The sequence below is a fragment of the Bos grunniens genome, chromosome 12, assembly GCF_055505025.1.
Source record: "Bos grunniens cultivar Pamir isolate PY7600 chromosome 12, Bosgru_T2T1.0, whole genome shotgun sequence".
Classification (NCBI taxonomy): Eukaryota; Metazoa; Chordata; class Mammalia; order Artiodactyla; family Bovidae; genus Bos; species Bos grunniens.
In genome coordinates, this window is record NC_141176.1 from 30,042,459 (window position 1) to 30,070,363 (window position 27,905).

General features: G+C 46.5%; 1 protein-coding gene across 1 annotated transcript in view; it reads right to left on the reverse strand.

Moving 5' to 3' along the window:
- Positions 1–14,649: 14,649 nt before the first annotated feature.
- LOC147361586 (cilia- and flagella-associated protein 337-like) overlaps positions 14,650–27,905 on the reverse strand; it is a 122,657-nt gene continuing 109,401 nt past the window's right edge. The window contains 7 exon segments of the mRNA XM_086330782.1: positions 14,650–14,857; positions 20,527–20,618; positions 22,560–22,831; positions 23,430–23,519; positions 24,125–24,163; positions 26,447–26,588; positions 27,045–27,112. Of these exon segments, the coding sequence (XP_086186908.1) occupies positions 14,650–14,857; positions 20,527–20,618; positions 22,560–22,831; positions 23,430–23,519; positions 24,125–24,163; positions 26,447–26,588; positions 27,045–27,112 (911 nt within the window).

Consider the following 27,905-nt stretch of genomic DNA (forward strand, 5'->3'; position numbering starts at 1 on the left):
CAGTTTTGTCACTAATTTAAAAATGGGATGGGGGCAGCATGATACAAACTGAAAACCCAACTTCTTTGCTGTTTCCTACATATGCTATTTCTTTTGTAAATAAGAATGATCCCCACCCTGATCAAAAAGTAGCATATATTGATTACAAAAACTATAGAGTTAAATATAACTCATCTGCCACCCAGAAAAACAAACTCATATGGTTGTTCTTCCAGCCTTTCTCTCCTGAAACTGGTGTGTGTCTTTTAAAGCTCTGTGTATCAGAGGATTTGGAAAAAATGGTCAGGTGTTCCATGTACTCTTTTGGACTGGCCATGTGCCATGTGGGAGCTAGTTCCCTGACCAGGGATCAAACCTACACCCCCTACATTGGAAACACGGAGTTTTATTAACCTCTGGACCACCAGGGAAATTCTTGGTCAGGTGTAAACCACTTCACTGTTGGTAATACTGAGTCCCATTATAAAAAGATACGTACATAAAAATATTTTAACTGGTTCCAGTATGGGTGGGCTTTATCGTAGGCTAAACACTGCTGCAGTGAAACTTAGGACAAAACTGAGGCTGTGTTGAGGACTGGGTAGGGAGAAGGCCTGCATACGTAGGGTGGATAACTGACAACCACACTGCACACCAATGTGCAGCAGTCCCCTCCCTCACTGGCAGTGGAGTTCATCTACCTGCTGCCACCCACGAGGTAAAGTAAATTTACAAGATCACATAGGAAGTTGATCAGAGTGTAAAGCCTACACTCAGGACAGCCATTCTACCCTAAGTGACATGTCTTCATTTGTGCAGTGATAAATTTCACACTCTAAATTTGCTCATTAGTGTTCCATGAATGGAATATTCATTTTCATTTGTAATGTTTAAACATCAGTTTTTTCATGAAGTGTTCTTAATCTTCCTTGTGGCTCAGATGGTAAAGAATCTGCCTGCAATGCAGGAGACATGGGTTCAATCCCTAGGTCAGGAAGATCCCCTGGAGAAGTGGGGTATGGCAACCCACTCCAGTACTCTTGTCTGCAGAATCCCATGGGTAGTGGAGCCTGGTGGGCTACAGTCCATGGGGTCCCAAAGAGTTGAACAGGACTGAGCAGCTAACACTTTCACTTTCTTTCATAAGGATCTTAACCATTCTCCAGGTAGTTAAACATTTTACCACTTTGTAATATCTTAAGTCTTGCCGTCTGGAACCTTACATTTACATGTAATCTATGGGTTTTCATGGTTTTTCTTATGTTCTCTTAATGCATGTTAACATACATTCAGTGGGTATACATTTACCCGTTGAGAGGTGAATACAATTCTCTGTACAATCAGGAAGCTCATAAAGATTTTTAAAAGTATGAATGGAAAAACTTTTTTTCTTTTATCTATCCCCAAATAGCGCCTTGTGATAATGGAGAAAGTACCTACCCAGTTGTAAATGGTCAGAAATTTTCTGTAGCGTCACTTTTCTATAAATACGAAGCAGAATCTCAAAAAAAAAAAAAAAAAGGCTCAACTTGCTATAGTTTGCAGGCCTCAGAACCGCATTTTTGGCTGTGGGGTGAACACATTGTCACGTTGACTATTTTGAGTACTTGTTAATATCATACTTAGTAATCACCTAGAATCCCCAGGACCTAGATCAGTTTGGATAAATGTTCTATTTAACAAAGGAGTAGATTTTATAATTTTCCTTTAGATTGTCACTTGAGGACTGTTTCTGGAACAGTCCTAGTCATTCTAGTAGTTGAACTTTGAACATTGAATCTGGTTCATCTTAAACACTGGTAAAGCCACAATTAACTTGCTTTCTTGGGTAATGTCCCCAAAACTGATTTGATTTCCATTGTCCTTGATTCCTTATCAAAAAGAAATGTAATATACCCCTCTATGAAGTAGCCTGTGGACAGTTAGACTTTCTGAAAGTAAAAATAAAGTTCACAGTTAACGTGATCAATGACCACTCACTTTTTATGAGCAGCTTTTGAGAAAATTTTTTTGATATTAACCACTTGTCAATTTACATGCAGACTTCTGTCTTGCTTGTGTTTGCTGTGGAGGAATATCTTACTTTATGTAATCAGCACAAAACAGTCATGTCATAGTTTTATGGGGAACACTGAGTCTTAATGTTTGGAGAGATTCGTTTTCTCCTAGTGGGCAGGATGATGAGAAAGTTCCCCTATGCTGTTGCTATGTGCAGTGACTTTGTTGTGGTCTAATTTTTACTAGCCCTGGGTGCTTGCTAAAAGACAACTAGTGGTAAAGAACCTGCCTGCCAATGCAGGTGACATAAGAGACTCAGGTTTGATCCCTGGGTTGGGAAGATCCCCTGGAGGAGGAAATGGCAACCCACTTCAGTATTCCCTGGAGAATCCCATGGACAGAGGAGCCTGGAGGGCTACACTCTGTGGGGTCGCAAAGAGTCGGACACAACTAAAGCAACTGAGCGCAATTGTTTTTGAGTCTGCATGTGGTCTTTGAACAATATAAGCATGTGTAGTGTAACTGAAAACTTTAGGATAAATTTAGCTTTGCTGGTCACTGGTGGTTTTACTTTCTTAGAATTGTAGTATAACATGGGCCCCTTAATTTTTCTGCTGAAGGACTAGTGGTAGTATAGTGGAAAGAGCACATTTTGGGGGTAGGAAAAGATTTGGTTTTTCATCCGAGAATCTAAACTTCTGCTCCCACCCCGACTGGCTCCAGCACTGTGGTTTTTAGGCAGATCGCGTAACTTTTCTGAATCTCCATTTCCTCATCCAAATCTAGAGAACATAAATTGAGTCTGTTTCTGATGTGGATTCCTCTAAGGCAGGGTCTTTCAGCCTCAGCTCTATTGATATTTTAATCTGGGTAATTATTAAAAAATTTAACACTCAACTTGTTTTTATAAAAAAATGTTTTTATGAACAAAATGATATTTTGTTCATCGTGGACTTTTTAACTTGAATTTTTAAAGTATAGTTGATTTACAATATTAGTTTCAGGTGTTCAACATAGTGATTCAAAATGTTTATAGATTATGCTCCATTTACCCTGGGGCTTCCCAGGTGATGCAGGGGTGAAGAATCCGCCTGCCAATGCAGGAGACGTGGATTTGATCCCTGGGTTGGGAATATGCCCTAGAGTAGGAAATGGCAACTCACTCCAGTATTCGTGCCTGAAAAACCCTATGGACAGAGGAGCCTGGCAGACTACAGTCCATGGGGTTGCAAAGAGTCAGACATGACTGAGCACACATGCGCCCTACATTCCATTTAAGGTTGCAACATTTTGGCTAGATTCCCTGTGCTGCACGATGTGTTCTGCTTGTTTATTATGAACAGTGGATTGTATGAGCCGGGTAGTTCTTTGTTGTGGGGGCCACCCTGAACGCTGAGGCACGTTTAACAGCATCCCTGCCCTCCACCCACTGGAAGCCCTTGTTGAGACAACCACAAATGACCCTGTCCCTTGAGGACTTCAGCTCTAGGGAAAGTGGCTTTGGACATCAAAATCCTACAGAAAGAGAAGGAAGTATACTGGCACTTACTAAATGCATTCTAGTGAGCCGGCTCTGTGCTCTTCCTCAGGGGTCATGATAATTCTCTCAACTCTTTTATTGGTGGGAAAGCGAGGTGAAAGGTCATCTGACCAAGTTAAAAGGTTAATCAGAACTTCTGACAGACTCCAAAGCCCACGTTCTTCTGTATGTGGTAGTAGAGTGACCATAGCATGCACTTACCCAGGCTGAGAAGTTGATCAGCACCGTCAACACACACTTTCATCCTCACTGAAGACTCTAAATGTTAAGTTCTCCAAATCTTTTATCTGAAATTACCCGTAAAGGTCAATCATGTTCAGCATTTGCTGTGTTTTCACCAGGCTGTACCCAGTTTTCCAACCCTGTACTTACATGAAACACTACAGCTTTTCTTTACTAAATAAATATTCTTAATCTGGTGTTTTCAAACCTGATCAAAATCAGAATCTTTCCTAGAGGAAAAAAAAAGTAAAACATCAGTGCATCAGAAGGAGGCGAGGAATTATTTATTGAATACTTTTGTTTGACAATTGCAATTGTTCCTTTGAAGAACAAGAAACAAGCTTGCCTTTTCTTTGACCGTTATATTAGAAATAGTGATTCACAACACTGGCTGTGTTTCAGAATTTCTCAGCGGCTTATAAAAATATAAACCTACCCTCAGAGATTCTGACTGAATTGGTCTGGATGGGAATGAAGCATCCAGATGACTGTAATGTATGAACTGAAGGACCACTGGACTGTGAGCCGTCCTATGTGATAACTGACATCTCAGCCCTAAGAACGAGAAGTTTCATTTATGATCATTGATGCTGTATTTGAAGGATAAACTGATGTGCTTATCCATTTATGTGTTTCTGTACTTAGCCTTTTCTCACTGGCTATAGATGTTTACCACCCCTCACCCCAACAACTTCTGTACAAACATATCCTCCATCCCAGACATTTCCTACAAATATGGTTTTGTCTTTTATTATTAAAAATCAGTAAAGTCCAGAGAATCAGGAAACAACCCCCTCTGTACTGAGTCTTGACTCCAGCTGAGTTAGAAGGCAGTTGGGCTTCCCTAGTGCAGAGTACATCATGCGAAATACCAGGCTGGATGAAGCACAAGCTGGAATCAAGATTTCTGGGACAAATATCAATAACCTCAGATATGTAGATGACACCACCCTTATGGCAGAAAGGGAAGAAGAACTAAGGAGCCTCTTGATGAAGGTGAAAGAGGTGAGTGAAAAAGTTGGCTTAAAACTCAACAACATTCAGAAAACTAAGATCATGGCATCTGGTCCCATCAGTTCAGTTCAGTTGCTCAGTCATGTCCGACTCTTTGTGACCCCATGAATCACAGCACGCCAGGCCTCCCTCTCCATCACCAACTGCCGGACTCCACCCAAACCCATGTCAATTGAGTCGCTGATGCCATCCAACCATCTCATCCTCTGTTGTCCCCTTCTCCTCCTGCCCTCAATCTTTCCCAGAATCAGGGTCTTTTCAAATGAGTCAGCTCTTCGCATCAGGTGGCCAAAGGATTGGAGTTTCAGCTTCAACATCAGTCCCACCAGTGAACACCCAGGACTGATCTCCTTTAGGATGGACTGGTTGGATCTCTTTGTAGTCTAAGGGACTCTAGAGTCTTCTCCAACACTATAGTTCAAAAGCACCAATTCTTTGGTGCTCAGCGTTCTTTATAGTCCAACTCCCACATCCATACATGACCATTGGAAAAACCATAGCCTTGACTAGACAGACCTTTGTTGACAAAGTGATGTCTCTGCTTTTTAATACGCTGTCTATGTTGGTCATAACTTTCCTTCCAAGGAGTAAGCATCTTTTAATTTCATGGCTGCAATCACCATCTGCAGTGATTTTGGAGCCCAGAAAAATAAAGTCAGCCACTGTTTCCACAGTTTCCCCATCTATTTGCCATAAAGTGATGGGACCAGATGCCATGATCTTAGTTTTCTGAATGCTGAGCTTTAAGCCAACTTTTTCACTCTCCTCTTTCACTTTCAAGAGGCTCTTCAGTTCTTCTTCACTTTCTGCCACAAGGGTGGTGTCATCTGTCTCTGAGGTTATTGATATTTCTCCCAGCAATCTTGATTCCAGCTTGTGCTTCCTCCAGCCATCACTTCATGGCAAATAGATGGGGAAACTTTACTTTTTGGGGCTCCAAAATCACTGCAGATGGTGACTGCAGCCATGAAATTAAAAGACTCTTGCTCCTTGGAAGAAAAGCTATGACCAACCTAGACAGCATATTAAAAAGCAGAGACATTACTTGACTGCCAAAGGTCTGTCTAGTCAAAGCTATGGTTTTTCTGGTGGTCATGTATGGATGTGAGAGTTGGCCTAAAGAAGCTGAGCACCGAAGAACTGATGCTTTGAACTGTAGTGTTGGAGAAGAATCTTGAGAGTCCCTTGGACTGCAAGGAGATCAAACCAGTCCGTCCTAAAGGAAATCAGTCCTGAATATTCATTGGAAGGACTGATGCTGAAGCTGAAACTCCAATACTTGGGCCACCTGATGAGAAGAACCCACTCATTGGAAAAGATACTGATGCTGGGAAAGATTGAAGGTGGGAGGATAAGGGGACAACGGAGGATGAGATGGTTGGATGGAATCACTGACACGATGAACATGAGTTTGAGCAAGCTCTGGGAGTTGGTGATGGACAGGGAAGCCTGGCAGTCCATGGGGTAGCAAAGAGTTGGACACTACTGAACTGAACTGAACAGTGGCTCAAATGGTAAAAAATCTGTCTGTGATGCGGGAGACCCAAGTTTGATCCCTAGGCTGGGAGATCTGGAAAAGGAAATGGTGACCCACTCCAGTGTTCTTGCCTGGAGCATTCCATGCACAGAGGAGCCTAACTGACTACAGTCCATGGGGTTGCAAAGAGTTGGACACGACTCAGTGACTAACGTACACACACACTGGATGGTAAAGTAAGTGTTTGTGTGGCTTTTTCATTAAGCACTCGTTGCTTTATGTTCTGGCTCCACTTTTTACACTCAGCACGGCCTTGGCGTTGGTTTTCCCAGGGCAGTTTCCTCTGTGAGATGGGTTTGTCTCTCTGTGAAGTGGTTGTGAGGATTAAAGGAGAAAAGTGTTTGGTGATGTTCAGTTCAGTTCAATTGCTCAGTCGTGTCTGACTCTTTGTGACCCCATGGACTGCAGCATGCCAGGCTTCCCTGTCCATCACTAACTCCTGGAGCTTGCTCAAACTCACGCCCATTGAGTCAATGATGCCATCCAACCATCTCATCCTCTGTTGTCCCCTTCTCCTCCTGCCTTCAATCTTTCCCAGCATCAGGGTCTTTTCCAATGAGTCAGCTCTTTGCATCAGGTGGCGAAAGTCTTGGAGTTTCAGCTTCAGCATCAGTCCTTCCAATGAATATTCAGGATTGATTTCCTTTAGGATTGACTGGTTTGATCTCCTTCCTCTCCAAGGGACTCTCAAGAGTCTTCTCCAACACCACAGTTCAAAAGCATCAATTCTTCTGCTCTCAGCTTTCTTTATGGTCCAACTCTCACATCCATACATGACTACTGGAGAAACCATAGCTTTGACTAGACGGACCGTTGTAGGTCAAGTAATGTCTCTGCTTTTTAATATGCTGTCTAGGTTGGTCATAACTTTTCTTCCAAGGAGCCAGCGTCTTTTAATTGGTGATGTTGACGCAGGGCAGACACCCGGTGAAGGTTACCATAGCCATGACCGGAGGGCTCTGTCTTCTCTCTGGCCCGTGCTAGTTTTCTTTTCCACTGTCAGTGTATATCCTGTTTACTCCTCACCTCCCACCACTGCACACACACACAAACACACCAGTTTTTAAAAAAATTCTTCCCTTTAGTGTTTTCTGTGGAAAGTGTGGCTTTTTAAATGACACAGGCAGTCAGCTCATGCCTTTCTTCCTGCCCGGTGAACCAACCAGCCACTCACTATGGATTTAGTGGAAACGCAGCATCTGCTTTCACTGCCCAGGGCTATCTCTCTGCTAACCACTTCCAGGCCAGGGAATGTTCGGAAAGCCAGATGGGGGTCCCAGATGTCTCTGGGGAATCTCGCCGACTTGACAGTCCATAAACAGGGGACAATATCTTCCCAGTTCCAAAGATGTGGTGATTGTCAGAATTGGTGGATTGTCTGTTAACATAAAAACCTTCTCTGCAAGAGTCGCTTTGATAATCTTCTTTTCCTTTCAAATGATAACAGTCCCAGAGTAGCATTCTTTTTTTTTTTTTTTTAATGCTCCACCTTTTAATTTAGAGAAGTTGAAAGCTTAGTGCACTGAACCCAGGACCAGTCACTGCAAGACTCACCCAACATCTTCACCACAAAGCTTCTTAGCATAGGGACCTCGTCTTCCCAGCAAGTCTGGTTTCAAGTCTGAGGACCCTCTTGTGGGCATGATAGTATTATCAGGTTCAATGTCCCCCAAATGTCCTCTACAACTATTTTTTTGGATTCCAGATACAATCAAGGATTATATGCTTCATTTGGTTGTCATAATCTGCTCAACACTTTTTAAAAATGAAACCAGTCTTGTTTCAGAATTTGGGGCATTTTATAGCAATACTATAGGTGACTCAGTGGTAAAGAATCTGCCTGCTGAGCAGAAGATGCAGGTTTGGAGGAAATGGCAACCCACACTAGTATTCATGCCTGGGAAATCCAGTGGACAGAGGAGCCTTGCAGGGTACAGGCCAAGGGGTTGCAAAGAGTTGGACACGACTTAGCAACTAAACAACAGCAAAAATAGCAGTACTAGATGTAAACGTTTTGCCTAAAGGATAGCTTTATTAGAAGAACTAGCAGATGGTCTTTATCAAATAATTTTTGTTAGTACTTGTATCCACTTAAATAGACAAAAGCAGCATTACATGTGGCTCATCAACCAAAAGGTTCATATAAAATTTGTAGAATGTACTTGTTAAATTACATCTTTATAAAAGCCACTGGGTTGATCCATTGATAAGGTCATAAACTTTCTTCCACTAGGACGCAATATATGACCAGGCATAAACAGTCCCAATGCTTAACAGCCACAAAAATAAGATCTAGGCCAACAAGGACTTATCGTATAGCACAGGGAACTCTGCTCAGTGTTCTATAATAACCTATATGGGAAAAGAATTTGAAAAAGGATAGATACTTGTATATGCATAACTGAATCCCTCTGCTGTATGCCTGAAACGGACACAACATTGCTAACCAACTATACTCCATATAACATAACAATTTTAATTATTTAAAAACTAGAATAGAAGATCTCTGCTTGACAATTGCTACTGTTTTAATGGAACATAGGTGTGTGTCCTGCACATAACTGGTCTGCACACTTCCCACGAACAGCTAATGTGTTCTGGTCACGCTCACCAGGAGTGCTTGTCTTCCTGGAATTTCTCTCTGCCTGGCAGCCCTGGGCCCTCTGGAGGGGCCGTTGCCTTCACGACACTAAGCAGGCCTCCAGGTTTATGGTGCATCATTAAAGAGCTTGCAAAACACAGAACACGAAGCCCCTGCCCTTCCCCACTGTGCTTGCTGAAGTCTTGCTTCCTCGGTGGGACGGGAAGCCCCCAGCAGACACACCTCCCTGTCTCAAAGAGTCCAGAGAACATTTGTGATGGGGACCCTCCTGGGGACCAAATATGCTCAGGGGTGGGCTCTATAAGAGCTCGGCCACTGCCCTGCAAGCGGTGGGTGGGGTGGAGGGGAGGTCACTTCTCAGAACAGGGGGCTGCGGCTCCCAGAAGAGGAAACACACACACACACCCCACTGGCCCCACCTCCCACAGCCAGACCCCTTTACTCCCTCCCTAGACCTCTCTCTCCCCAGGAATCCTGGCCAAACCTCCTGCCAACATCCCTTAACTCTCCCTGGGGAGCTCCCTTTGTGTCTGCTCCTGACTCAATGGGCATGAATCTGAGCAAACTCCAGGAGATAGTGAAGGACAAAGGAGCCTAGCTGGTGTGCTCAGTCCATGGGGCTACAAAGAGTCAGGCATGACTGAGCAACTAAACAATAGCAACAACAGTGATCCCTTTACATTTCTCTCTCCCAGTGCACTACGGACTCCTAAGATAGGAAGAGAGTTTCTTATACTATCCATGTCCTCCAGAGCTTAGGGTACAGCCTGATGCATAGGTGAAATGTTAACTAAAGGAATAAATGAAATAACAGGTGCTGGCCAGATACCACATTCTTTGCCTTCTTTTTTATTAAAAAATATATATTTATTTGGCTGTGCCAGGTCTTAGTTGCAGCACACAGGATTTTTTTTTGTTTGTTTTTTAGTTACGGCATGTGGGATCTAGTTCCCCAACCAGGATTGAACCCCAGCTCCCTGCATCGGGAGCATGGAGTTTTAGCCACTGGACCGCCAGGGCTTCTCACATTCTTGAGAAGGAAAACCATGTTCCATTCTAGAAACCTTGGAGTCTGTATTCATTTCTGAGGCTGGCGTAACCAGTAAACACAAACTGTGTGGCTTAGAACAATAGAGATTTATTCTCCTACAGATCTGGAAGCCTGAAGTCTCAAATCAAGTTGTTGGTAGGCCCCGGTTCCCTCCAAGGGCAGAATTTCCCTTTCCTCCTCCAGCCTCTGGTGGCTCCAGGCATTCCCTGGCTTGTGTTCCCTCTCTTCCTCTGTTTCTCCCTCACCTTTTCCCTTTTGTGTCCCTGCCATCTCCCTTTGCCTCTCATAAGGACCCTGGCAATGGCCTTGGGGACCCACCTGGAAAATCCTTAGTAAAATCATCCCATGAGCCTGAATTAAACACACGTGCACAGACTTATTTCCCAATAGGGTCACATTCACAGCTTCCAGGAATTGGAACTTGTTATCTGTGGCTGGCCATGATTCAGTTCATACGGTGCTCCACCGTGAAAGAAAAAAATATTGCCTGTATCTTTCTTGCAATGTTTTCCTGCATGTGCTTCACCAGAGAGACACCTCCCAGATGCAGTGTGCTTGCTTTGGTTTTGTCTAGGAAAATTAAGCTAGTAACATCTCTGATTGTCATAAAGATGCACACAGATGGCATCATTCTTCATGAGAGTCCACAAATAGGAGGTAGAAGGAAGAAGGGAGGCTGATGGGTGAGTTTTAGGATGGGAGGTCCAGGAAGGTGTGATAAGCTACAAAATATTCTCTTGGGGTTCTTGAAGCCGAGGGGAGGGTGGGCCCAGGTTTCACCTGAGCTCAGCAAGGGCGGGGGTGGGGGTAATGTGTGAGGGATGGAGGGAAGATGATGATGGTCCCTGGAAGGGGCCCCCAAGCAGTCAGGTTTCAGGAAACACAGAGTGGCCTCCGGGATCTAGAAGAATGATCCTGGCCCCATCCTGAATCTCAGAGGGACCGGACCACGCTTTCAGGAACTGTAGCCAGGCTCCCCCTGAGCATCTGGAGTGGAAAAAAGACCACAGTCCCTCCTTGATGGGCCCCTGTTTTCATTCTTTTTGGCCGCACCATGCAGCGGTGCAGGATTTTAGTCTCCCAACCAGGGATCAAACCTGCGCCCCCTGCAGTGGAAGCTCCAAGTGCTAATCACTTGACCTCCCGCAAGTCCTGATGGGGCCCTATTTTCTACCAAGTAGGGGTAGAAAACACAAACAGCTTGTGTCCTGAGGCTTAGCCAAAAAGTGCTCCTTTGGGTTGTCCAGACAGGAGGAGAGAAGACAGTCTAATCCTATGGTACCACTGATTAGCGACCAGGATCCTGCCTAGCCTTCATCACTGATGGCAGGTCACTCACACCAGGACTGTCAGGCTCACAAACTTGGGGTCAGATCTGGGGAGGAGGAGGCAATTCCCCACTCAGGAACCAGGACAGACAAAGGTCAGATGTTCACTCCTTTGTTTCATGACTTTGCCCTGTTTTCTTCCAACAAGGCCAGACCAATTGGAAGCGGCATCTGGAATCCTGTTCGGCTTGATTTATAAGATAGGTTTCGCTCTGAACACCGCTGACTTTGTATAATGGTGTTATTTCCTCATGGGATTAGTTAACAGAGGCAACACAGCCCTCAGCGAAACAACGCTGAGCTCTCAGTTGAAAACAGTACCAGGCAGGCAGGCTAGGACCCTGAGGATTAAACTCTAAATGCTCTGGTTCAAAAATCAAGGATTAAAAATGAATATTTCATTAAAATAGAAATCCAGTTTAAAGGTTTATGAAAAGTAGGGTGGAAAAAGAGGTCTGGACAAGTTAGTCTGATTGCTCAAAGATCTAGAAACAGAGTAGGGAAACCTGTCTGCTCCCCCACTGCCTTTTTAACAGCTGAAGAAATTAAGGCAGAAGGATGAAGTCATAATTTGCTCTGGCCCATTAGCAAGTTGATGCCAGAGCTGGGACTGGGTCCCCTCTGTGCCTCTGGAGCCTGGATTCAGTGTGAAGGAGAAAACTCAGAATTCAAACCCAGGTTAGGAAGGAAGGAAGGAAAAGCAGACCGAGGGGGATGGGGAGGGAAGGGGTAGGCAGACAGAAACAGTCTCATAGTCCGAGACAATGCAACTTGATTATAGACATTAAGGGACATGCAGAGGACTGTCTGTGCACCCAATGTCCTCTTCTTTTCTTTCTGGGTAACAGTGACCGCAGGGCCTTTTCATCCCCATGGCTCTATTTTTTTTTTTTTAATTTTAATTTTTTGGCCCAGTGGCATGTGGGATCTTAATTCCCTGATCAGGGATCAAACCCTTGTCTCCTGCATTGGAAGCTCAAAGTCTTAATTGCTGAACCATCGGGGCAGCCCCAGAAGAGCCATTCTAAAGGAACCAGCCCCAGACTTCAGTTGGCTAGGCTGAAGTAAGTGCAGACCTGGGGATCTGCCAGCGAGTGCCTTTGCTAGGAACCTGGGACTTGGAACCTGAGAGAACTCGAAGTCCGACTCTCTATGAAGCTAAGGCTGCAGATTAAACCTGGAGATTGTTGCGGCCCTGTTTCCTGCAACGTGGAGGGAACTGGTGTGCAGAGAGAAGACAGGCAGCACGGCAGGGGCGAGAGCTGAAAGGACAGTCCTGATGGGGTTTTTAAATTCCTAGTCATAGTTTTTCCCGAAGTTCTAGGAGTCTATATATATATATATATATATATATATTGGCCTAAGTTTGTTTAGCTTGGATTTCCTTGTGGGTAAGTCCTCACTGATGTGAAGGTTCTCCATAAGCACGAGCTGGAGGGGCCCAGGTCTGGATTCCTGGCTGATTGGGTCAGAAAGATCCTGGGGGAAATCAGACAATTTAACTTGGTAGCAGAGCAGCTGGCAATTCAGACACATGTGAACTGTCAGTCATGGTGGGGGTGGAGGCAGGGCTGGGATTCCTAAAAAGTGCCCAGTGAGGATCCAGTAGTCTTGGCAAGGATGGTCTGTCAAGGGGGATTGAAGTCCCTAAGTTTTTGAGGTGTGGGGTTAGAGGAGTCCGATAAATGAACAGGAAGTCAGGGCAATCTCGCCCCTAGTATTTGGGGAACCCAGGACAAGAGTACAGATGGAGACCTAGTTTTTAAACATTAAGTGTCAAGTTAACAAACTTAAATAAAATATTTAACACATGGTGAGTGTTCGGTCTTTCTACCTTGGCCATTCCGTGACGCCCCGGAAGGCCAGTTTGGATGTAGAATTCTTGGGGTCCTCATAGTTCCATGGCGGATATGGCAACGCACGGACAGTCGGCCCCTGGGTCCCAGCCCTTGGCTGGCCCTCCTTATCCCTGCACTGTGAGGACCTCAGCATGAATATGCAGGCACTTCCCAGCCAGAATGTCCAATATCTGTCTGCACCCAGCAAACACCGTCCCTCAGCCACCTTGAGAGCCTGGGACCGAGTAGTACTCTGTGGATGGACAGGTCCTGGGGAAGCTGCTCAGGCTCCGAACGTGGACTTGGGGTCACCTGGGCATGAGATCTCAAATTCCCGAGATCTGCAGCATGGTCTAAAAGTAAGTATAAGCTCTGGGGGGACGCTTCTCCTTGGTCCTGTAGAGCCCAGGTCCAGTGAAATGGGCCTGGCTAGGACAGCACCGTCCTGCCCCTCTGAGAAGGGTAAGGTCATGGGCTGACCCAAGGCGGGTGAGTTGGTCCTAGAACATGCTGGACTTGGGGAGGCGGGCAGGAGGCTACCCAGCTATGCTGTTGTGGGCTCTCTTTGCTACAAGGTCTTTGTAAAATGATGGCTCTGAGTCAGAGTAGAGATTAATAATCCACTGTTTGGGGCCAAACTTAGGTTTGAATTTTGAGGGCTTTTATCCCTTTGCTGTGTGATTTTGGGCAAAGTATTTAATTTCTCTGAGGACTGATTTTCTCATCTGTAAAGTGCAGACATACCCTCTCCAGGCGGCTTTGAGGATTAAATGATGTCCATAAAGAGATCAGCGCTCTGTAACCGACAGCAGCTGTGTTGTTATTCTTTTCCTACTATTGTTGAGATGGCTCACAGCTCTGAAGTGACTGCTCTAAGGCCATGCTTGGAAAGGAGAGACCCACTGGCCCTCCGATGTTATTCCCTCTTCTCCGAGAGTTACTGCTGTTGATAGTCAGGGGCCTGGGCTCTGATTTCCTTGTATCATTTACTTGACTGTGAACCACTGGCAAATCACTTTGCTTCCTGGAGCCTCAGTGTCCCTGTTGGAATAATGGGACAATAACAGCATCCGTTCCTGACAGTGCTATTAGGAGTGAGCGAGATGATCCATCTAAGATCTTAACCAAGGTTTGCCTGGCACAAAGCAGGCTTTCAAAGCTGTTATTTACTTTTCAACACCTCCCTTCTCTCTCCTGCTGTCCTCGGCCCAGCCGTGGGCAGCTGCTGTTGTGATATTCAGGGTTCTGGGGAGCTATTTCAGGACCCATTTGTCCTGGACAATCTTCACTCCATGGAATAATGGCTTCTGAGGAAGGAAGACCTTGAATCTGATTTGTTTGCTCAAGCCCAAGCTCTAATTGCTTTGGGAAAAGGCCCGTGTTGGCTGAAATCATTTCTTGTTTTGTTCTTTTTCGGCCCCTGTCGGGCAAAGCTTAATCTCAGTCAGACTTCTTGATTAACCGGGGAAGAAGAATTTGCCAAGGAAAGAAAACAGCAGGCTGGTTTCTTCAGAACTCAAATGAGGAAACTGCTATGTGATCAGTACGCTTTCTGGGCAGCTTCACTTCCTTCTTTTTCTTGTGTAAGAAAATCTAAGTTAAACGTATCTGTGCCAAGGATGGACAAATCCAGCTTCTCTGGGAGCACTGATAGGCAGGGGACCTGGTGGCACCGGAGGCTCTGGTAGATGCTGGGGATCCCCGGCGCAGGTGTGCCCCGGGGAGGCTTGCTCTGCTCCAAGGGTGGCCTGGAGGAAAGGAAGCAGGTGAGTGCAGATTCCTCAGGCACCTGGGGGCTCACTGCTGCCCCCTGCTTCCACGTAAGCCCTGGGTCGAGCACTGTGGGCCCCATCATCAAAGCATGTTGTCCACTTGCAAAGACATGTAAACACTGATTCTTTCTACTTGACCGCCCATCACCAGGTCTTTCCTCCTGTTGATCTCTGAACACATTGAAAAGCCATCTACTTCCACTTCTCAAACACCTTCCTTTCATGTCCAGGTCTCTACCACCGTCACCTTTGCCCAGTTCTGTGCCAACCCAGCTCAGAGCTCCCAGAAGCTCCCCTTTCTGCCTTGCCTGGGGCCATGCTCTGCCTTTATTTCTCTCTCTCTCTCTCTCTTTAATTTTTAATTGGGGTAAAATATGCTTCCCTGGTGGTTCAGATAGTAAAAAATTCTACCTCCAATGCAGGAGACCTGGATCCGATCCCTGGGGTGGGAAGATACCCTGAAGAAGGGAATGGCAACCCACTCCAGTATTCTTGCCTGGAGAATCCATGGACAGAGAAGCCTGGTGGGCCACAGTCCATGGGGTTGCAGAGTTGGACATGACTGAGCGACTAACACAATGCAGAACATAAAATTTACCATCTTGGCCACCTTAAGTGCACAGCTCTGTGGCGTTAAGTGCTTTCACATGGTCATGCAACCATCACCACTGTCCATCTCTGAAACACTTGTCATCTTGCAAAACTGAAACTCTGTACTCAGTAAAAAAGAATTTGCCCTTCTCCTCGCCACTAGCCCCTGGCAATCACCATTCCACTTTTTAACTTTCTGTGAGTTTGACCACTCTAGAAACCTTGTGTAAGTGGAATTACACAGCATTTGTCCTTCTATAACTGGCTTATCTCCCTGAACACAATGTCCTCATGGCCCACCTGTGTTGTAGCAGCTCTTCCTTCTCTTAGGGTTTCCTTTGGAATGGCTGCATCCTACCCGTCTTCAGGGTCTGAGTGTGAACTCCTTTCTTCCAGGAGGCCTCCTCAACTCCTGCCACTGGTGCTCCCACAATGCTCTGCACACTCCTTCAGGGAGATCCAGGCAGAGTAGGGGCGGAGCCCAGAGACCCCTCTGCCTTCCCGAGCACAGATCCTCAGAGCACAGGCTCCTCTGCTTTCCTGGCTATATCCCAGGGTCCCATCACAGGCCCGTGCCCGGCAGAGCAGAGTGGAGCACAGCAAACAGTGCAGAGTGAATGCTGAACACACTTTTCCTAAAATATTCACTGACAGTTTCTAGTGACAATTTCTCACAAACCTTGAGACCAAATTAGCACATACTTGGCCCATCGGGGCCCAGGGAATCTTAACCAGCACAGGGTTTGTCTCTAAGGCACAACTCTCCATCCAATCACTGATTCTCTGGCCTTTCCCTCCACCCTGCTCTGTTAGCACCCACAGCTTCTTGGGGAGCCCAGCGGTGTCTCCAGCCCTGAGTTCCAGGCGCAGTCCTCGTCACCCACTCGCCTCCTGGTGTGTGTTTTGGAGGTGGTCTCCCCGTCTGTCTCTCCTGGCCTCACTTCACCCTGCACAGCCTGGAAAGTGCCTACTCCTGGCCACCTCTCTACCCCTGTTCACTCCAGGAACCCTGGCCCTGGTGTGTCTCAGCGAGTAACACTGACGCCATCACGCAGGCCTGCCCTCTGGGGAGGAGTCCTCATTCCACAGTAATCTGCCCACTGCCAACAGCTTCTACTTCCTTCTTTCCTATGCTCATACAGAAGCCCTTCTCCAAGGCCTGATCCTTTCACTGTGGGGGAGTGGACAGACGGTGGGGCCATGTTCCTGCCTTCCCATTGACCAGTGGTTTAACTTTAGGCAAATCACAATTCATCCCTAAGGCTTGGTTTCCTCATCGTAGGTGGAGATAACAAGGAGTATGTACCACACAGACTTCGAGAATGATCTTACGATTACTGAGGGGAAGGATGGGAGGAAGGGATAGTTAGGTAGTTTGGGATGGACATGTACACACTGCTGTGTTTAAAATGGATAACCAGGGGCTTCCTTGGTGGTTCAGTGTAAAGCATCTGTCTGCCAATGCAGGAGACATGGGTTCAATCCCTGATCCAGGAAGATGTCACATGTCATGGAGCAGTTAATTCTATGAGCCACAACTATTGAGCCGGTGCTCTAGAGCCTGGGAGCCGCAACTCCTGAGCCCACATGTCACAGTTACTGAAGCCTGTACACCCTAGAGCCCGTGCTCTGCAATAAAAGAAGCCACCACAGTGAGAAGCCCACGCACCATTAGGCAGTAGCCCTGACTCGCCACAACTAGAAAAAAGCCCACGCGTAACAACAAAGACCCAGCACTGCCAAAAATAAATAAAAATTAAAAACTAAAATGAAGTGAAATAAAATGGGTAATCAATAAGGATCGACTGTATACACAAGGAACTCTGCTCAATGTTATGTGGCATTCCGGATGGGAGGGGAGTTTAGGGGAGAATGGATACCTGTATGACCCAGTCCCTTTGCTGTTTGCTTGAAACTATCACAACACTGTTTGTTAATTGGCTAAACTCCAATACAAAATAAAATTAAAGATAAAAAGGAGTACGTCCCCAGAAGCCTGTGAGGATGAAGCGAAGTCATGGAGCAGTTCCCCACCTTGCTGTCAGGTATGGGCCTGGTGGAAGACTCTGGACAGGGGTTGACCCTGGAGGAGGCCGGTGCTGTTGGAGGAGGTCGGGCTGCACGGAGGTGGAGCTGGTGCAGGTGAGGTAACGCTAACCTGGGAGACTAAGCATGAAGACACCACCTGCCTCCTCCCACGTTTTCCCTCCCTGGCCTCCGTGCTGTGGCCAAGCTCTCCACGGAAAGCATCCATCTGATTTCTAGGGACTCCTTGCTGCTCAGGGGATCACGTGTGGTGGACACTCTGCTGACTGAACTGATGGCCTGAATGACTCTGTAAACACCCTGCGAAATGCCCACAGAATGCTCTAGACACTCACGTCTGCTAGATGGTACTTCTGCTCCCAAAGGCTGGGGGTTGAGTCATGTACTTAACAAGAATCAGCTGTGTTTGCTCCCAAACTTGTGAATGCCAGTTGTACATTTTATTGTGATCATAAACGTATTTAAACAAAATGAAAATTGATGAGATTAGTGTGAAAGAACTTTGTGAAAACTAAGATGAATACTTGGAAAAGACTAGATGAAGGGTCATGTTGAATTGAGGATAGATGAGACAACTGTTAAAGCTTGAGGGAAATTATAAAGATAAAAAACTAGAAGTCTAGTGCTCTCTCATTGCTTTGCAAATATCTTTAAGTCCTAGCTCTACTTTAAAAAAAGCAGGAACTGAAAACGATAAATAATGCATTTATGGCAGACTGTGCTGAACTTGCCTCTTATGCGAAGAAAAAGCCTTGGCCCTACATCAAAAGATTGGGGATGACTGTACGTTCTACTCTTGCAAATCGAAGTAAAATGTTTACAGGATGTACATATCATGTTTTAATGGCCCCTTGCTTTAAAATCTGTATTTTTAAATTAACCCGACAAGCACTGGTATTGATCCAGCTGGGTGAGAGGGTTTCTGCCGTTCAGCCTCCTGTTTGGGGCCCTCCAAGCAGCCCCATTCTGGCCTCACTCACTGCATACATCTCCCACTTTCCCTTCCACTCATTTAGCCCCTCACTGAAGATTGACTGAGAATCAGAACCAGCTCTGAGTTCAGAGCCGACTTCTCTTGCTGTCTCTACCTGGAGAGGGTGGAAGCAAGAGAGTGTAAGAGTGTGCCTGGCCCCTCCTGCTGCGTGGGAGCTGCTTGTCTATGGTGTTGTGGAGTCTTTCCCCACCTGACAGCCCACCGCACTTTCAGTGCTTTGGATAGAATTGGGTCCCAGCCCGAATTCACATGTTGAAGCCCTATCCCCCCAATGAGATGGTATTTGGAGGTGCGGGGCCTTTGGGAGGTAATTAGAGTTGATGGGGTCATGAGGCTGGGGCCCTTCTGATAGAATTAGTGGCTTCACAGGAGGAGGAGGGGATAGAGGTTGCTCTGTCTCCACCCTGTGAGGACACAGAGAAAGTGCCAGCCTGCCAGCTAGGAAGAAGGCCCTCCTGCTCCTTGAACGGAATTGGTGGTGACCATGAACTTGGCCTTCCAGCTTCCAGGACTGTGAGAAGTAAATGTCTGTTTCTTGAGCCGCCTAGTCTCTGGTATCTTGTCACAGCAGCCAGGGCAGGCTAACACTCTGAGGCCCCTAAGACCACAGCAGGTCCTGGGGAGGTATGTAGAGGATGTCTATGATCCTGCTGCCACCATCAAGGAAGATGCTGTCGGTGATGCCACACCCTCAAACCCCCGAGGGTCCCCCTTCCGTCCCAGTCTCAGACTCCAACACACCGGCAACACTCACCATCTCATGAGACCACAGACCCACTGGGAGATCTGCAGATGTACATTCAGGGAGTTGATTGTACAATCAGGGAGTCTCACCTGAGGTCACACTGTTTTCAAAGACACACCTGTGACTGTAACCAAAGCCCATGACACATTCTGATAAGCCAAGTGGTTTCCCAAATAAAACTTTAAATTCACGACTCTGTTGTGAAATGCATGATGAATCATGTTTCTATGTATGATACCCTCTGACTCTGATGGCATCCAGAGCATTTAACTATTTGACCTCCCAGAACAGAGATTTCTAGTTGTCTACCCTAATCCTCTCCTGCCTTCCTCCTTAGTTACAGAACTCCCAGCCTCTCCTGCAGGGAGATGTGGCTATGTGACTAAGTTCTGGCCACCAAGACATGAGCAGAAGTGTTCAGGACATCCTGGAAAAGTCAGTAAAGGGGGTTGATCCGACTGGAACATGCACCCTCTCTGTCGTGGACCCCTGATTTGCATGCCATTTCTTCCCGTTGCCTGGAGTGTGGGTGGAAGCAGGAGGCCCCAACAGCTGTCTGGACCATACAGCACTGTGAACCTGGAAGCCAGACCTGAGAGGGGGCAGAAGCATATAGAAGGGGCCTGGGCTCATGACCACGGAGCCACTGCACCGAGAAAGTGGGAACGTTGGGGTGGGGGGCAGGGGTCATCCCTCATGCAGGTGCACGACCTTGATCTTAGCCCCGTGATGAGAGGAGTGGCAGGGAACACTGAAGGGATCATTTCTATAGTTGCCTTGGTGATGGGCCCTCAAGAAACCGGGTGTGGGGCCTGGGGAACTGGAGTGAGTTGTTATTCACTCCCCTTACTTCTCTTTAGAAACCAGGCTCCAGTTTGGGGAGAAGGTGGTGCCCCAGGTTCTCCCAGCTTTGGAAGCCCAGGCCCAGACCCCCCACCCTCTCAGGGGTTGCACGGAGCTCCCAAGGAAGGAACAGTGAGATGGTCCAGCCTCACACAGCCTGGTAGGCAGTTAACGATAGCCACAAAGCTCAAGACAAAACCCTGTGAGGTAGCCCTTGACTGCACGTGATGGCCAGACAACACAGGGACTTCTGAGAGTGTCCTGAGCTGAGCAGGCAGGACATCAAACTGGTGAGATTTGAGTTGTGACCTTGCTGTACTCACAGGCTGTGGGGCTTAGGGACAGATGACTCATGATGATGACAGAGTGGCCTGGATCCCTCAGCCAGGAAAGGCTGCCTTTTATTTCACCTTCAGCGTGGCTCACCTGTCACTGCCGAATCCATCCCCGCCGCAGGAGTCTTCCTTCACTTCAAGGACGCAGTCTCCTGGAAAGCGAGGATCAGAGGTCTTTTCAGGCTAGAAGGAGACGGAGCAGATTTGGGAAGAGGAACCCAGGATCACACTGTGACGGGGAGCAAGTTTAACTCCAGTTACATGGAGTTTCTGTGTTAGAACAAGACCCTGGCTGGCTGAATCCATGAAATAACAAGAACATTTTCCCCTGAGCTTTCACTCGACTCTCAAAATCATTTGTGATGTTTTCCAGGTAAATTGTTTTCTGCATTCAGTCAACTTATTTTAGTTTGTGGTTGTGTTTAATAGGCTGGTATGCTGGGAAAAATCACTCCAGACATCCAGAATCCAATCAAAATAGATGTGCAGAGAAACACGTGTTTAGGGCTGAAATGAAACTGGAAAATCAGCCAACCCCACTCCTCATTTTACAAATCAGTGGAAGTGATTCCTGGAGCTCACACAGCTAATGAAGGTGAACTTCAGAGCAGACCTTAGTTAACCCTAACTCATAAACAGCGCTTCAAACACTTTGCTTCTTGGGGTTTTTTTTTGGGGGGGGGGGCGCTTTGTTTTTTGTTTGACCGTGCCTCGAGGCATGGGGGATCTTAGTTTCCTGATCAGACCAGGGATCAAACCAATGCCCCCTGCAGTGGAAGTGTGGAATCTTAACCTCTGGACTGCCCGGGACGTCCCCTCCAGATATACTATGTAAGAGCTCCTCAGGTTCTTTGTGTGTGTGTGTGTGTGTTCATTTTTCTTGTAAAGAATTTACAGAGTGTTTCCTGAGGCATTTGGAGTCAAGCTAGACAGAACTACAAACGTCGAAGCAGCTTTCCCTACACAAGATCAAGGTCACTCGTGAAGTCTGTTGCTTGACCCTCTTTCCCATCATAGGAGTTGGGCGTTTGGATTGTGCTGAACTGAGTATCCTTCCTCTCCTCCGCCTCCCCTTCTCCTGCTTCCTCCTCCTCCTCCATCCCCGCTCTCTCCTTCTGCCTGATGCTTCCTGCCTCACAGTCTGATTTTCTCCAGGTTTGCTGTGCTGTATAGCATGGACCCTGGATTTTGTGCTGATCAGCATATTTCCCTCATTTGGTTCTTCCTTCCTCTCTTCCCACCCCTTTCTGCGCTTTTAGTTTCCAAATTGTGGGCCTATCTAAATTAATGAACTCATTTTTTTCCCTCTATATCAAATGCACAGCAAAATGACTGTATTTCTAAACAGGCCAATAGTACCATGTAGACGCACTCTGAGCCTCCCTGGAGCTATGAAAGCACCATGTTAAGCTCATGAGAACAACATGGGGAAGTGAGGGAGCCCTTGTCAAGGCAGAAGGCTTTCTTGATCAATGCATGCCTGGTCCCTCTATTCCGCACGTTGAGTGTGTCTCTACGAAGAAGTCAGTGACGAGGATCCATTGTGTGATTAGTATTCCAAGAGGCTGCAGATACAAAATCCTAGACACATTATTTTGTGGGCAAAGCAGATGTTCTGCCTTGAGTTGTAACATAACCAGTGAGCAATAGTTCATGAAATGACCTTTTTTTCAGTTTATTAAAGGGCAAGCATTTCCTGGAAATTCGTGTATTTCACTGAGCTCTAAATCAAGACTGCATCTACCAGGGTCTTTTCACCATCTCTTGCTCTGACATCGACTTTCATGGACCCAGGCACTGAACCCATTATTCCTTCCTTTCACTCAGGAAGCCCTGTGTTAAAATGTATTTCCTAACAGGGACTGTGTGCTGCGGGTTGCAGTTTCAGCGTCTGTCTCTCTGATGTGACAGGGGATTGAGCATGGTGCTGAGTCTGTCTGTGTTCCAAGGCCACAGACAACAACCTTTTTGCTGGTGAGAAAGAGGGACAGTCAAGTGATGCTGGGAGATCAGCTCCAACTGCCCCCAGATGAACCAGTAAGCCCCCTGGCCCTGGTCAGTAGAAGGATCTTGGGATATGCTTTTATTCCTGAGTTGACTTGGTTCTCTGGGTCATGCCTTGACCCTTTCAGGGTGCAGTTTATAACCGGTGCCAATCTGCCTGGAGCTATGAGCAAGCCCAGGTGAACTGTATGTGCCAGGACCAACCTCAGCACTGGCCTTGCCCTCCACCACCTTGTCTTGCTCTTCTCCTCTGCACGTGGCAGGAACAGCTCCTTCTAGCACTGGGTGAGCAGGCATGCTCTGGGGATCTGTCAGGACTTCATGGGGCACTCTAGGGTGGCTCCAGGAGGCAGGAGTGAAAATATCCCAGGGGCTGCTCTGCCCAAAGGTCCCTGGAAAAGTAAATTGGCAAACAGTAAGCATAAGATGGGAGGTACCCTGTCTTCTCTTAACTCTTGCGTAACTCTCTTCCCTTCCCCAGGGGATCTTCCCAACCCAGGGATCGAACCCAGGTCTCCTGCATTGCAGGTGGATTCTTTCTTTACCAGCTGAGCCACCAGGGAAGCCCAAGAATACTGGAGTGGGTAGCCTATCCCTTCTCCAGCGGATCTTCCTGACTCAGAAATCGAAGTGAGGTCTCGTGCATTGCAGGTGGATTATTTACCAACTGAGCTATCAGGGAAGCCCCCGGGCCATAAAAAGACTCAGCAAAAGGTGTCCATAAAAGGAGCTCATCTGCAAACCAGGAAAAGCCCCCTAAGCAGCACCTGACCATGCTGGGACCCTGATCTCAGACTTCCAGTCTCCAGGGTAGCACATACGTGACAAACAAAATTCTGTGGCTTAAGTGGCCCGGTCTATGGTGGTTATTTCATCATGTTAGCCTAATCTGACCAACACCCTAGACCTCAGAGAATTCACGACCCGATGGAGACTTCAACTGAGGCCCCAGACTGGGACTGAACTGGTGGCCAGGTGGACGGTCCTTACCGATGAACGCCCCGTCCCTGCTCCACAGGCGCACGGTGTGGTCCAGAGAGGATGAGAGCAGAAGCTCTTCTTCTTCTATCAGCTCCAAAGTAATGAGATGAAAGGGCAAGGGAGATGCGCTGAGGCTGCCCCAGCAAGAAACGCTCAACGCGTCAATACCCCATTATTTACAGCTGGAATATAGAAGCCAGGTTCATCTCCTGGATTATTCTCCGTACCATACTCTCCCTGCCTCCTACCATGCCACACCCCCTTCAGATGCCCCAACTCCAGTCCCAAGATAGCAGACAAGATATACTGGAAGCATTTCATGGACTGTGGGAACTGATGGGTCTGTGGGAACACTAACGGGTTGGAAGAAACTTCTGACCAGGGTCCAGGCCCCATGGCAGCACTGACTTCTTTTAACTCTAGTGAAAAAAATCTTAAACATACTAAGCATCTACACTTACACTAAAATAGTGGATCAATTCAAGGAAAACAATCACCATTTATAAGAAAAATGACTTCAGATCTCTTCCTTTACTCTGTGTAGGGAACATAAACATCCAGTTCTCACAGCAGCAGAATTATAGCACTGCCCTTGTCTTCTGGTTAATTCAGAAGGCTTCTGAGAGAATCCATTTACTCAAAGCTGGGAAAAGTATTTTGACTCTGTTATACATTCTTAAACTCTAAAATAGATGGTACTCACGATGTCACCATGCTGACATGGGCCCGCCAGAATGTCACATCTAAAGCAGAGGAAAGAACACAGCTGAGTGCGGTGGGAGAGGTCCACCCTGATGGTAGATGCTGGGCAACAGTTGCTGCAGGCTGGGGTCGGAACTGGGTGAGCATCCAGCAGGGAGAGAGGCCCACCCTGATGCTAGATGCTGGGCAACAGCCACTGCAGGCTGGGGTGGGAGCTGGGTGAGCGTCCAGCAGGGAGAAGCCCACCCTGATGCTAGATGCTGGGCAACAGCCACTGCAGGCTGGGGTCGGATCTGGATGAGTGTCCAGCAAGGAGGGAGGTACTGGTGTGACAAGTCGCTGGTCTTGCTACATTAATTTGATACAAGTTTATCAAGCATCTACTATGTGCAAGACCCTATGCCAGCTCCAAAGATATATAAAATGGGGCCTGTTCAAGGTCCTCACCCTATAGTTTCCTTTAGCACTTAGGGTTTGGTAAGCCTGCAGGAGTGGGAAAGTAATAAAAAATAATTTTTAATACAGCCTGGTGAAAGCTACGTTCCCAGTACTCAGAGTAAAGACCAATGCAAGGCCAATCACTCTTACTTCTAAATTCCAATTTCTCACACTTAAGCATTTAAACTTCTCCTGTGGTGGAACAGGAAAAAGTGAATAAGGGGAGGTAGGTGAATATTTGCCTCTAAATTGGCTTTACAGAAATATATTTAATGAAATGTTATATAGCCATTCAAATATGCTAAGAAAAACCCCTAAATATGCTTATATGTAAAGCTTGCTAAGATACAAAGGAAAAGATGAGTCTTGAAAGTATGTGTCGTGGGTGTGTGTGTATGTGCTCCTGTATATATTTTATATATATACACATGCATAGAAACTTTCTGGAAGGAAATTGAAATTCATTAATAGTGTTGCTAGGATGCAGAAAAGTCAGGCTGGGTGATGGAGGAGGTCAGAGAAACAACTACTGCTTTTCATTTTATATTCTATCATGCTTCTTGATTTTTTTTTCTAAACATGAGCATTTCTACAACTGTATGAAAGGCCTTTAACACTTTAAACATATTCTGTTATTACCAAAGCATTATATCTCCAGAAAAATTAGAAAAGACATATTTTTAAAAAGAAGATAACCCTGTATGCGAGACAGCAAAAGAGACGCAGATGTATAGAACAGTCTTTTGGACTCTGTGGGAGAGGGAGGGGGGGATGATTTGGGAGAATGGCATGGAAACATGTATATTATCATACGTGAAACGAATCACCAGTCCAAGTTCAATGCATGATACAGGGTGCTCCGGGCTGGTGCACTGGGATGACCCAGAGGGATGATACGGGGAAGGAGGTGGGAGGGGGGTTCAGGATGGGGAACACATGTACACCCATGGTGGATTCATGTCAATGTATGGCAAAACCAATACAATATTGTAAAGTAATTAGCCTCCAATTAAAATAAATAAATTTATATTAAAAAAAAAGAAAAGAAAAGCATAACTAAAACCTCAATGTGGGCTTCCCTTGTGGCTCAGCTGGTAAATAATCTGCCTGTGGGAGACCTGGGTACAATCCCTGGGTTGGGAATATTCCCTGGAGAAGGGAAAAGCTACCCACTCCAGTATTCCTGCCTGGAGAATTCTGTGGACTGTATAGTTCATGGGGTCACAAAGAGTTGAACATGACTGAGTGACTTTCACTTTTCAAAACCTCATGTACAAAGAGGTAAGGATTTGTTACATCCTTGATGTATATTTTTCCAGACTTTCAATCTTCCGTATATGTCTTCGTTTTAACAAGGGTTGCATTATTGTTTTGTGACCTAATTTTTCACTGAACAATTTTGTCACGAATAGTCTCCCTATAAATACATTTTCATATATGGCATCCTTACACAATAACTCAATGATATTTCAATGTGTTATATTCTGTACTATCACATATTTAATTACTCCCCTTACACTGGACAGTTTGGTTCCTCTATTTTCTTCTGCCTCTCTTATAAACAATACGCTGATTCACAACCTTATAACTAAGTCTTTGTTTATGCTTCTTACTCTTTTTTTTTGGCCAAATCCTTAGAGGTAGAATTGCTGGTTCTAAGCTTTAATGCACATTGTCAACTTGCCCTTCGCGCCCTTCGGACAGTATATACCAACTCACCCTCCATCCAAGAGCGTGAGTGCCATTTTCCTCTCACCTTGCCAATATTGAATACTTTCATGAAAATGTTTTTCTCTAGAAAAACATTAAATTTTATTTAATCTAATATTTAACTAAAACTGAAGCAATGCTCATCATAACATCTCACGTGGAGAGCTCATGCCTACTCGTGGGAGGCTGCAGCTCCTGTCCCTGCAGGCTGTACTCTTCGATGTCATAGACGTGCACAAAGCCACGCTGGTCAGCCACGTAAGCACAGGCATCTCCCGCTGTCACCACCATGCTGCTGACCCGGGCTTTGTCTCTGGACTGAAGACACGTACACACAGGGATCATTACACACACGCACAGAGGGTCCATCAGAGACAGACACACAGATACATGCACACACACACATAGAGGGCCCATTACATACACACACATGCACACGCACGGAGTCCACCACATATGCACACAGACACACACAGGGTCCATCACAGACAGACAGACACACATGTCCATCAATGGTAAAGCTTACCTGTCAGACAATGGCAAGTGAAATACATTCTCCTTAATGAGAGAGACACTAGTTTTTTGACACAGGCTAGTGTCAAAAATGGCAACCCACGCCAGTATTCTTGCCTGGAGAATCCCATGGATGGAGAAGCCTGGTGAGCTACAGTCCATGGGGTCGCAAAGAGTTGGACATGACTGAGCAAGCGACTTAAGTGTCTAAAAACAAGTCAACCCAAACATAAGGTATGGAACTTATTTCCAACCCACTACCCAACTTATAGGAGTGAAGTTTGCAATGGGACGGGCCCCACCAAACAGCCTCCAGAAGGTGACAGAACCTGGGAATAGGGAAGCAGAAGGGAGGGCCTTTGGGTGTTGGTGCTTTGCAGTTCTGGAGCTTCTGGTCAGAGTCTGGGAGTCTCTGTTGAGAGGCACCGCAGTCTCAGGACTCTAGGGTGGTGCCTGGGTTGCTTGGCTTAATCTGACCAGCTAAATGGTCAATCTGTGTGTATCTGGGGAAGGAGCTCCTCTTGGAGGCTTTGGATTAAATGTCTCAATAGCCTCTCGCTTCTCCACTATTCCAGGCAGCCTTCCTGACAGAGGAGGCTTCCTTGGGCTGTGGAGGTAAGATATGGACATTTGTGCTATGGCAACAATTAATGTGTGTGCATATGTGTGCACACAGGCACTTGTGTGTGTAGGCATATCTTTTAAACACACTGTGGGACTTGCCTAGTCGAAGGAATTCTCTGGGACCTCTTTTGGCCTAACAGTCACAATTCTTGAGTGCTTTGCCGGTGGGTGTTCACAGCAAGCCTGTGCATACCTCTTTGTCTCAGGAGCTCCCTAAATCACAGACTGTGGGATCCTCCTCTTCTCTTAGGGGAGGGGGTCCTGTGCTGCTGACAGGTAAAGCAGAAGCAAGGGATGCCCAGGGTGGAGGGCGCCTGGTGCCAACAGGCCAGAAGCTTCGGGGCTGGGCCAAGGTCAGGCATCGGGAGGAGGCGGTCCCCTTGAGAGTGGCAGCCGAGTGGGGAGGCAGTCTCCTTCTCTAGTGAGGAGACTACAAACAACCGAATGCCCTGGGACCTGGGCTCTTGCAATCAGAATAACACAGGTGGCTGCTTCTAA